Source organism: Thermobia domestica, chromosome 1, assembly GCF_964235325.1.
Source record: "Thermobia domestica chromosome 1, izTheDome1.hap1.1, whole genome shotgun sequence".
NCBI lineage: Eukaryota > Metazoa > Arthropoda > Insecta > Zygentoma > Lepismatidae > Thermobia > Thermobia domestica.
In genome coordinates this window covers 204,193,995-204,206,347 of record NC_137454.1, presented here as the reverse complement: position 1 = coordinate 204,206,347, position 12,353 = coordinate 204,193,995, and the positions used below count along the sequence as shown (strand labels likewise).

At 35.0% G+C, this 12,353-nt stretch overlaps 1 protein-coding gene across 2 annotated transcripts in view; it reads left to right on the top strand.

The window, feature by feature from the left end:
- LOC145693092 (DDB1- and CUL4-associated factor 6-like) overlaps positions 1-12,353 on the top strand; it is an 89,103-nt gene that overhangs the window by 43,233 nt on the left and 33,517 nt on the right. For both annotated transcript variants that reach the window (XM_081768784.1, XM_081768793.1), the window contains exons 7-9: positions 1,095-1,266; positions 7,029-7,821; positions 9,540-9,979. In XM_081768784.1, the coding sequence (XP_081624910.1) occupies positions 1,095-1,266; positions 7,029-7,821; positions 9,540-9,979 (1,405 nt within the window). The remainder of the gene's footprint in view (positions 1-1,094; positions 1,267-7,028; positions 7,822-9,539; positions 9,980-12,353) is intronic.

The window sequence follows — 12,353 nt, the reverse complement described above, 5'->3', positions numbered from 1 at the left end:
GTAGTACTTAGACGAACATTTGGTATGCGGTGAATACCAAGATTTTTACTTATACTTGTTTCTAATGTAGTACTTTGTTCAGATGGTATTTATCTGAATAAGAAGCTATACAAAGCTAAAACGTGAGTTATAGAAAGGTATAAACATAAATTTTAACAAAACAACTGACAAATTTTGATTAACAGTTTAGTATCAAAAATTACGAAGATATTTATATTCACAAATTTTTTAATCTATACGTTTAGTAAATTTTTAAATTAAAATTTAGTAACTTTAGAACGGCGACAGTACATTTAGAACCCATAATCAGAAAGCTGTAAGAATGAACGACTGTCAGTTGTAGGGATATTGAGCTTTTAATTGAGATATTTATTCAATGTAAACAAAGACGACATTTTTAACCTAAAGCGATCCAAAATAACTTTCCTCACTTGTGGCTTTTAGCTCCGATGAAAATGGCAGTTCCGACCCATCGAAATTAAAACATCGAAAGCAAATAGGAACCTAGGAACATGTCCTGGAAATGAAGTAATTTTGGTTCTGAAGCTACAGTTTGAGGACACAGCTTCGTATGTCACATAATAACCTCCATCTTTGAATTTAGTGTGTATAGAGCATTGGCCTCTAACTATGCTGTTGCCATTGAGTTCGTTATTAACTAGTTATTACCATTGACGATGTTATTTAAATCTGCAAATTTAATTTGTAGAGGCACTTCAATGAATGGAGTGCACTAAAGTGCCTTACATTACAAAACAGTAAAGTGAATGTTTTCAAACAGTGTTTAACTCGTCTTCTAAAATCGACTCCATGTGTATTGTAAAACAAAATTGTTTGAAAGGTATTCTTAAGCAGATGTAAAAATTACGTGAGCTTTTAATTTTTTGTTCAGTTTAAAATCTCCGTTTTCCAATGCACTATTAAAAGTTTACAAGTACAAAATGATGTTATTTAATTTAATTCTAGGTGTACTCGAAAGTATCTATTCTGTTTACTTTCAAGCTTTAATTTTCCACCGTGATTTCATTACTATGTTAAGGGAATTCGAAAGTAACACAAATCGAATTAACTCACCGTACTAAGTTCTATTGTAGGAACAAGAGAAAACAGAATTAAAACCGCTTGGTACAGGATCACCGTCAGAGAACAAAGCAAAGAAGCTATCTTCGAAATCACCTCCACCAGTGAAAAGACTTCGTTTGCGAGGGGACTGGTCAGACACTGGTCCTGATGCTAGACCTGAACGAGAAGGCGGCAGATCAGGTGGTAAGTGTTTCGAAGTAAATTATTATCACTTTAAGTAAGTAGTATCACTTTAAGTTATACATTTGTTGTTTAAAAACCTTTGATTATCGAAGATTTTAGATGCTGCGTAATGGATGAGTCGAGCATGACGTACTTCCCGATGTCATTTGTTTCGGTAGGTTCCAAAGAAGTGTACTACATATATATGGAAACAATGGGTGTGTTTTGTGTTGAGCCGTAAACATAATAATAAAGAGAGAATTGTAATTTTTGTCTAAACTTCAGAAACAGAAAGCTTTTTAAAAGATAAATAAATCAGAGCTAAGGAAGATAAAAAACTTTTTTTTAACATTCAAATAAAGCATGAATCCTCTACCGACCTATATTTTATTTACATAGTAACCATGTTGTTTGGAACCGACGATGCTACTTTTGGAGCCTTGCAGTTTCGTTGTCACCGGCAATGAGGAAATTACTTGATTCATCCATTACGTTCACAGGAAGTTCAGAAAGCTCGCATGTGGCTAAATAATTATCGTTCGTGCCTTTGGCAGAGGAGACCAGAATTCGATTCCCATTGGGATTTCAATCATGTGGTTCTGTTCTCAGGTTAACCTGTAAGTCTACTACGTCTCTTATAGCATTGATGCTAAAAAGGGACGCTACCCAAACCAAACCAAAAGGAAGTTTTAAGATTGGAAAGCTCGGGATGTTTTAAGAACAATATCCCTTGTTGGGAAAAGTGAGTACAGACCAAGTTTAGCAGATTATATTTAAATGAAATATGTCGAGAAAAAGTTTCAAATGGCTAAATTTACATTTAAGTGATGTTACACATATATTTATGTTATTTCAGTTCTCTCTTCAATTTTTCAAAATACTGTACGGCTAAGAAATAATTTCTTATCTTAAAAGTCTCTCGGTTTTATCCTCTAAATTAAAAAAAGAAAAAAAAATAGACATTGACTAGGTTTGATAAGCGTAGATGAAATCATGACAGATACCCATGACTTAGGATATGGACTAGCGATTCTGAGACATGTTTACTCTTCAGTCTGGCGTTTCAGATCCCTCGACTGTACCAATTGTTTAGTTATTCTTGAGCCAGAACATCCTACAGCATTTTCTATTCAATTGTAGATAAAATTTTAAATATTTCATTTTCATTTTAGATAAAATTAGATTTCCATTTTATTAGTTGAAAAAAAATATATATATAGGATTTTCGCCTCTTTCTTGCCTTTATTACCAGTTTAGGATTATTAATTAACAAAAACTTCTTTAAAAGCAAGATGGCTAGTCAGACATTTTTCAGTACAATTATACGCAGTAAACAAGATGAATGCGTAATAATAAAAATGACTACTATCAATCAGTAGAAATTAGCTTGTATATGGCCAAGTTTAATGTGATAAATCACGTACAATCGTAAATGCGATGCTGGAGATGGGAAAACTAGTTTCCGAATTGTAAGAGCTTCACGAAACGATATGAAAAATACGTAGAAAACCGCAACAGTAGTGAAATAGATGGAACAGTAAACCTATGTAGGGTGTTCAAAAAGTTTTGCACAGTGGTCTCTAATTTTTTTATTTGTTGCAGGAGGAGAATGAAATTTTTTGTGAACATATTTGGAACATTTAGCTATACACAGCCTACTCAATGTAGCGTCCATCAGCTGTGACGCATCTGGTCCAACGTTCTTTCCATGATGTAAATGCACTTTGGTAAAATTCTGAGTATTGACTTTTACACCATCGCTTGACACAGGAAATGAGGTCTTTCTCACTATCAAATGTTTTACCGTGCAGGTGGGCCTTCAGACGTGTTTTGCTCTCAGGTTCGGACAAAAACAAACATGTTTCATCCTGGGTAATGACGTCGTCAAAACACTGTTTCCACTCTTCAGTAAAGGTCGTCATGAGGCCCTCGCACACATCCTTCCTCATCTTTTTCATTTCTCTTGTCAATAATCTAGGCACCCAACGTGCACAGATTTTTCTGTACCCTAGTAACTGTACCACTGATACCACACTATCCAATGACAAACTAGTCATTTCAGCAAACTATCGTGTCGTCACACATCTGTCATTTTGGATAATTTGATTAATGGTCTCCTTATTCACATCACTCACTACCGTCGATGGTCTACCGCATCGTGGATTGTCCAGTAGAGAGAAATCACCTTTAAACCTCTGCAACCTCCGCTGGATACTGCTGCGATCCAATGTATCCTCCCCATTAACAGGGAGCAACTTTCTGTGAATCGATGTGGCAGAGTCATCGCCGGTCTTGAAGAGGAACTCCATCACCGACCGTTGTCGCAACCTGACGTCTACTTCACGGTCCATTATGGCTCACCTGTAAATAAAAGAAAATACTTTCATATACCAACTTATTGCTAAATGTTCCAAGTATGTTCACAAAAAGTTTCATTCTCCTCCTACAACAAATAAAAAAAAATTAGAGACCATTGTGCAAAAGTTTTTGAACACCCTTTGTACTTTGTATTTTGTAAAGAAAATTCAGTGTGTACAGTCGCCATCAAAACTACGTACCTACTACCAGCAGCGTAACAGCGAAAATGTCGACCCCCTTCCTCTCCTGTGTTCATGAAGGCACGTGAAATTTCTACAGCAATAGAATTTTTTTTTTTTATTTCGAATGTTTCATCTAGTCATTCATTACTTCCTCATCATATTATACAAAAATTGGTTATTATATTATTATTATTATTATTATTATTATTATTATTATTAAACAGTTAAATGGAACTAAAAAAGATTCATAACAAATAATTTCTTTGTAAATAAATGAACACACAAAATGTTCACAGTTAATATATTAAAATTTCACCCAAACTTCACACAACTGCTCAACTTTTCAAATGGGCGATCCTTTTGGAAGAAGAATTATTGAATTATTGTCTTCGGAAACAAAGGTTGCTGTCGCACAGTAGGTGATAAATCTTTCTACTACACTTCATCCAATCTATTAGTTCGTTCCATAATTTCTTTTTCATCAAATGTACAAAGTACTCTTGGCTACAGCAGTGAGAATTTATCTGTTACGTCATTCATGCTTTCATTGCGTGGTTAATTAATTTTTTATCATTTATGTAATAATTGTCGTATATTATGAACAAAGATAAATAAAAGAAGAAGATCGATTCGGCCCATTGAGAAATTAGGGTGAAAGACCCATTGGAAAGAACCCCTTTCCCCACTTCGCGAAGCTTTGTGCCATCTGCTGCCATTATCTTCTGATTGAAATGATCAATTAGCATATAGTCTTCGCCACCATACTTACTTCAAAAACCCAATTTAAATTGACCAGTTACTTCCAAAGCTATTGGCAATAGAATATATAAGGAAAGAGTGTTCACACTTTTACTACCTGTAGTTATTCAAACTAGTAACTTACTTTATTTCGAAACTCATATGGTACTCACAGCAATAGGTAATATTTATCAAACAGAGGCATAACTTATATTAAGGAACTTTTACCCATCACAGCGCCCGAACGATAAAATAATAATCTTCAACATATACGACTTATTAACGACTTATCGTCTTCATCTGCACGAGTCCTTTAAGAAATTTTACATTGCTTGTAGAATTACATTATCAGTAACATTCCTGCACTGTAGAATAATAATAATAATAATAATAATAATAATAATAATAATAATAATAATAATAATAATAATAATAATAATAATAATAATAATAATAATTAGGGCTCGGAAGTTGCCTAAAAAATGCCTAAAAAGGACCTATAAAAAGACTTAAAAATATCGAAAAAAAGGACCTAATAACTGGATAAAAGGACGTAAAAATAAGACCCAATTTAATTAGAATTACGTATTTAATAAATATAATGCTCAAGAAATACAAGTTTCTGGTAGGTTAACGGTCTGTCCTTCTTCCACAAACTGAAGTACAAACTAAAAGAAGAAAACTTCCTCACCCTCAACCGCCCTTGCTGAAGGACATTGTTACACCTCCTTATCTGACTTGTAATTGCTGCAGATCTGGTCTTATCAGTCCAGTCGTTGCAGAATGTCTTATCATTGGAATTTTCTTTACTAAAGAAAAGATGTTTAAGAGATGGTGGTGATTCGAGTTAATCGCCAGTAAATTTATTGTCGAAAGAGGAAAAAAAAAGGATTTTAAGACCTATGAAAAGCTTTAAAAAAGACCAATAAACAAAAAAAAAAAAAAAAAAAAACCGAAAAAGGAAAAAAAAGACAAATAAAATCCACCATTTTCTGGCCTACAATGACCCAAAGTGAACGTATATTATGTTAAGCCTCATCTTTGGGCACTCGTAAAAAAAGAGGATTTTACCTCAATTTCCGGGTTATCTTCATATTAACTATCTCGGTTTATATATATATATATATATATATATATATATATATATATATATATATATATATATATATATATATATATACTGTGATTGTGCAAGCAACATAAAATTCCTAAAATTATCGTATTGATGGAGGCGACAGGTCGTTGTTGAAATGTACATCGTCAAGATCACCATTTTTACCGTTCGGATACTTCACTGAGTACAAATTTTATTAATATTTCATTTGCATCCTATTCGTTCATTAAGTAGAGAGATAACTTCTCTGAAGTCATCATTTACAAATTTGTGTATCGAAACATCCTCAAATTTAAATGAAAAAATGATTTTTTTTTTTTTTTTTTGAAAAAGAAAGTAATTGAAAAGAAATTTTTTAATTCCATATCTAAATTGTACATATAACCACTAGAAGCGATCGAGATCATTACATTTCGACGAATACAGATATGATTAATAATAGTATGAGGTGCACACCAAAAGTATGTGCCGTTTCGTTCCAATTTCCAAGAATAAGGAAATACAAGGAACTAACCTATGTCTATTTCTCAACAAGCTCTCCCTCTTTATCGATACACAGTTGCATCGCTCCGTCCATTTTGTACAGCATGTGGGGGTATGTTTCAGATACTGGAGAATATCACTTCCCAGGGATGATCTATTGGCAGGCTGGTGTCCACGAAGAGAATCCTTGAGGTTCGGGAATAACCAGAAGTTACTCGGGGCTTAATCTGGTGAGTATAGTGGGTGTGGCGGAAGTACCATAATCAGCCAAGAATGAGATCACAACACTAGCACGGTGTGGTGTGCCCCTCTCTCCTGAAGCGTGTCAAATTTGCAACACTTGATCGAATCCTTGCCTCTCTTTGAACGTCATTGCATTCGTGGAACCCACTGCAGGAGCACTATCACCACACACTTCCTTCGATTGTCGACGAATATCGGCTTTACAACGTCCAGCTGCGATGAGGATTTTCATAATTACCAGTTGCTCTTCAACCGAAAATTCCATGTCCCCGGGCAGTATCAGAAACACATTTTATTCGTGACACAACTGCTGCCACCTGGGAAACAAAACCTTCACTGCTTAGAGACGAAGGGTGGAGATCACCGACGCCACAGCTGCTTTCTTGAAACGGCAAAAAATGTGGACTTGAGAACAAAACGACACTGTGCGCCTCTTATTCTTTGATGGGAACCAACTGATTGTGCAATTTTACGTGATTGTTGTTTATTCAGAGTAATATATAATCGATAAATATAAAATAAGTTAATAGTAAAATACAGAGAATTTAAATTATTATGAAAAATTAGGTTTTATAATAACGATTTATTTCTTTTTGACATATTTTTTCAGCTTTGTAAATTAGCATTGTTCGTATATTAATAATGGCAATTTTATTTTTATGTAGAAGTCGCACAAGCGAGACCCACATTACATGCTACACTAATGCAGCGGATGACCGATGTGCTTTCCCGGATGCTGAATGATCCTGCCACGCGTGCAGCTTTGAGTGGCGGGGGTGAAGATTCATTGGAGGGCAATGAGAGGAGTGAAAGTGTTCCTAGTAGTGCATCTGACACTGTTGCTTCGCTGAATCTCGACTCCCGGCAGCCGCTGCATCACAATGTTACCTCTGAACTCGACGTGGCTGAAGGCAGTACTCTGCGGTCACAGTCGATGGAATCCGTACCCCAGCTCTCTAGTTTAACATTGAATTCTCCAAGTCTAGAAGAAAATCCTTCTCTTTGTAACCTGGATGATGAACTACCAGATACATCTGCTCAAGGACTTCCGTCACTTAACAGTAGTACTAATAATGAAAGTGCTTATAGTGTCCTCGATCTTTCTACGATAACCAATTCGTCGCAGTGTAGTGATAACTTAAATATAAGCAATAATCCTAGTGAGTCTGCGACTGATCAGACATTAGCCGATGTGGTTGCTTCGTCGGTGTGTGAAGGAAGTGAAGACTCCACACGAACTGTTGGGGAACAGAGCGAAGTTTCGCCTCCAGAAGATAGTGTTGCTGCTTTAAATGAAGCGCAGAATAGTGCCTCTTGTCTAAGCGAAGATTCCAACCAGAAAAGTGTAGATGATACTGCTTTAACAAGTGATTCAACATCCGAATCAGAAATCATGCATCGAGATATTAGCAGCCTTCAGACACAGCTATCATCGATGAGGGAAGGTTTTATTGAAAGGTAAGCTTTAAATGTAAGCAGTGTTCGACTTGAACGTTTGAGACTAACATAAATGGCATTAGTCTTGTCGTAACTGTATCTTTAAATTCTCTCCTTGTAACGCAACATCTGTATTGTGAATAATTGTTACGTATATAAAATAATTTAAAAATCGTTCTACGCTCGTTTTGACATTAGAAATGAACCAGGCATAAGCTGTTAGTTAACATTCTTGCTCCGCAGTCGAGAGAGAGTACGATCTCAATCAACATGGCGCCCATCTGAATAGTTCACTGCTATTTCTCTGTTCTTTAAATAATTGTTCCTTCTTTTCTTCCTTCTTGCTTTCTCTTTCTCTTTCTCTCTCTCTCTCTCTCTCTCTCTCGCTCTCGCTCACTCGCTCGCCCTAGCTAATAAAGCATTTAGCGACAGTGCTTATAATATACATTTCATCATGTGGCCATTTTTAACATAAGACGCGTTCTGAGAATTGTTTTTAATATTTAATAACATTTATATAAGACGCGTCCTAAGTTTCAAAGCAGAAGTGTTTTTATATGAAATGATCTTATCTAGTGATCACTAATACAGTAGTATTGTAATAAAACTATGGAATGTTTTTAATCATAGGCTTGAAAGAAAAAGGAATTGAGAGAGTAAAGAATATTCTTTTTATTTTGTTGTTGTTATTGTTGTAACCGGCGACGTAGGGCTTCTGAAAAGTGTTAAGGTATTTAGTGCTCAGTGGTAAAAGCGCTTATGTGTTGTACGAGGAATCCCAGTTCGATTCTATGTCATGTGAAGTTGTGATGAATAGATCATGTCCGTCCATTTCTTCGAGGATCTCATGTTTCCCTTCACTGTCATTTCTGTTAGAAGATAGACAATTAAGAGTTACTGTACAAGAGCTTTTCGTTACCGCAGTTTCAGTTGACCCCAGTGGATCTTTAATGTCACATTCGACCTGTACTTTTGCTCTACTGTAGTTCAAAACTTATGGCAGTACAATATGTACTAATTCTGGAAAGACATAAGAGATTAAAATTGAAACTTCTAATCCTAGCATATTTTATAGATTCTATTTTTTTATTTATTTATTTTTTTAAGGCAATCATTGTGATAGTTTTATGGTAGGAAGAAAAATAGTAATAAGATTGAAATTTACACAAACATTTGTGTAATACAGCCCACGAAGGATGTGCAAACTTCCAAATGACAATAAAATAAATAATGTCTTTAAATAATGTCAACAGGAAATAATGTCTTTATTATTATTATTATTATTAATTATTAACTATTATGCAGAATTAAACAACTCTCAGCAGTTTCGTGAATTTTGGTGTTGTTATTTCTGATGGTGGAATAAATAAAAAAAATAAGATTTACATTATAAGTATTTAAGTATTCCTTTATGGTAAAGTAGAAACTTCTTTGTTCATTGCATCATATTAATGTCCATCAAGATAGGAGCTATGCTAAAGGGAAAATTACAAAATATATATTGTTATATACAGTTATATACACCGATTACTTACATATTATTATTTCTTATTACAAATATTGAAAACCTTGGAAGCGGGAAGTACGTACGTTAGGACAGTCAAGAACTAGAGTTGACAGGAGAGCTAAATCAGAATAATTGATCCTTTTATTGGTCCTTGGCATCAATATTTTAAGTGAATATTGTTCATTGTGGACGCTAAATAGCACCTAGTGATCTTTATTTCATTTTGTTACAGACATAATACCGAACCAGCGGTTAGCTTAATGTATTCAGAGAAGAGTTCAACAAGTGGGACAATCTCTCTAGGAGTAGGAGACGAAGTAAGTCGCGATCTTAGTACTTCTGTTTATGATGATATGCCAGAAGCAAGAAGGAACGATGAGACTGCCATGATCGAAAATGAAACTACACAGTCTGAAGTTTCTTCGCATGAATGTGCATGTGCAATTTCCAATAACACAAAATCTTTGCCTGAAGACTTAGATATCTGTGATAATCCAGATGCTACCAAACTGAAGAGTGCTGAACAGTCGAGTTCGTGTCAAGAATCCGTGACTTCTTCAGGTGTCTCCGAGGATGATCTTCCTGGTCCAAGTGGACTTTTGAAACAGCAAGAAAGTGTCAAGAGAGAAGGAAGAGAAACGCTTGGTTGGGGAAGCTCACAAGGCAGCGATAGTAAGTAATACAAATAATATAGGAAGGAAATTCACGTAACACGTAACAAATTCAGTTGTCTAAGCGTATCATAGAGCATACAAATCAGTAATTCAGTAGTGCTACTACCTTCAGACTTAAAATCGTTTAAAGGATTGTTTTTGAACCAGTGTATCATAAAGTAACCAAAGTTGTGAAAAATTAGTTATCATATGAGTTGACTTACTATCATCAGTTATTTTTTAAATTTAATAGTATAATAATTTCGTCATATTGTAAGTACAAGGTATTCGTAAAATCGCACATCCCGAATTTTGGAGCGTCAAAACTTTTAAACCATAAGTGTGAATGAAATTAAACTTCCACCTGTTCTTCTAGATATTTTTGAGATACTGTATAAGCTATCGGGTGGGGGTTCGACGTTCGTCCTCACAAATGTCAGAAACAGACGAAAGTGAAGAAATATTTTTGCACAAAACGTGAAAAATCGGGAATCAAAGTTTTTATTATTATTATTATTATTATTATTATTATTATTATTATTATTATTATTATTATTATTATTATTATTATTATTATTATTATTATTATTAAACAGATAGCAGTATTAATGGGCAGACTGGGTAGGAATGTATCGTTCTGAACAAGAACGACACATTGACACCAAATGTAGACATCTCACGGCCGTGGTAATGGCGTATCGTTAAAAAAAATGTTATTATGCAGGGTGTCTACCAGTCAGGGAATTTCATTGTGTGTCAGGGAAAAATCTTTCCCAGGACCTCTATAATGGAAACTAGCCTAAGGCTAGCTGGGGCTCCGCCCCAAGACCCTCGCGTTAGCTCGGGCTACGGTCTCGCACCTTATAAACCTACAAGCATGCCAAATTTCGTCATTATGGCCCTACCGGAAGTACAACATGTTTTGGAAATCTGTGTATATTTGTCCTATATTTTAATCTTGTTCTTTATTTCCTGTATTTTTCAGTCATTGAATTATTAAAAATACAAGCCAAGGGCAGTTCCAGTGATGATTTGAATTGCTACATATTAGCAATATGCTAAATGTGTCCTAGCATTTTTTTTTCTGAGGACTAGTCACTAATTCTCACGATTATATTTTTAATTTGCTTTTTCCTATCATCCAATGTCCACTCTTTTTTCTTTGTTTGCTATGTGCTTGTTCTTTTCCAGCGAAGCTTAACCGAGGAACCTTACCATGCTCCAGTTTTTTGTAACGCAAGCTGTATCAACGTTTTCTTTCATCAGTAGTGGCTGGCCATTGAGGGGTGTTGGTATTCACCAACTTTCCCAGCGCCTTCCAATATTGCTGTACATAATATGCAGGGTTCCCACGCGTCCTGGAAATAACAATGTGTTGTGAAAACGCCCGTGAAAAGTCATAGAAAGCAGAAAAAGGGTAAATATCGTGAAAATTATTTATGAACTGGAAAAGGTCTGAAATTTATATTGTTTGACCTCAATTTTTTTCAATAATTGCGTTCTGCTGGGAGGTCTGGAAACCTACTGTACATGCATACCGAATTTCAAGTTTTTAAAATTCCAATTCCAATTACTTAAAACATGAGATTGTATGTCAAAAGCAAAATTAAATAGCATGAAGAATTTTTTCATTGTCTCTTTTCACAAGTTTCTCTCCGAAAGCATTCCAAATTCAACTCTTCACGTCAACCGGAAATTTCCATTGTGTCAGTCAGTTCGTTCAGTGATAGGCGCAAGTCTCTTTTATAGCTTTTAGTCTTTTTTTTTTTTTCCTTTAGCTTGCCTCTAAAAGTCTCATTTTTGAGGATTTATCTCTCTCTCTCTCTCCTTTTTTTTAAAAGAAAAGTCAGTATCTGCTGTTTTTTCTTTCCTTTTCTTTTTTTCTTTTTTATACATTCACTTTTTTTTTATGTCCAGTGATAAAAGCAATAAGTTTCAGGATGTAATTATTTCATTTTTTGGCATCATTTCTTGTGTCTTGTGTCATTTCTCTCCCTAGAGATTTTCACTGTTTCACTTTTCCACTGTTCTCATGCATGTTTCTTTACCTTCAGTTTGAGTATTTGATCGTACCGAAGATGTCGAATAAGTGTCATTTCAATGAGTTGTGGTTGGAAGACCTTCTCTTAAAACCTTGGCTTGCTAAAGTAGATGTAGATCAGTGTAAGGCCAAATGTGTTTATTGTAATAAAACATTTGATTTGAGCAACATGAGTCGTCGTGGAATACGATTAGTCACTCTGCAAGTAAAGGACGCCAGAAGATTTTTGCCACAGTACGTACTAAGTCACAACCAAAAATATTCGAGGCTTTTCGTGGACAAACAGTCATTTTCAGCAAACCGCGACTCTCCTCAAAGTATAGAAATCATCCATCCTGAACAAGTGAAGTTG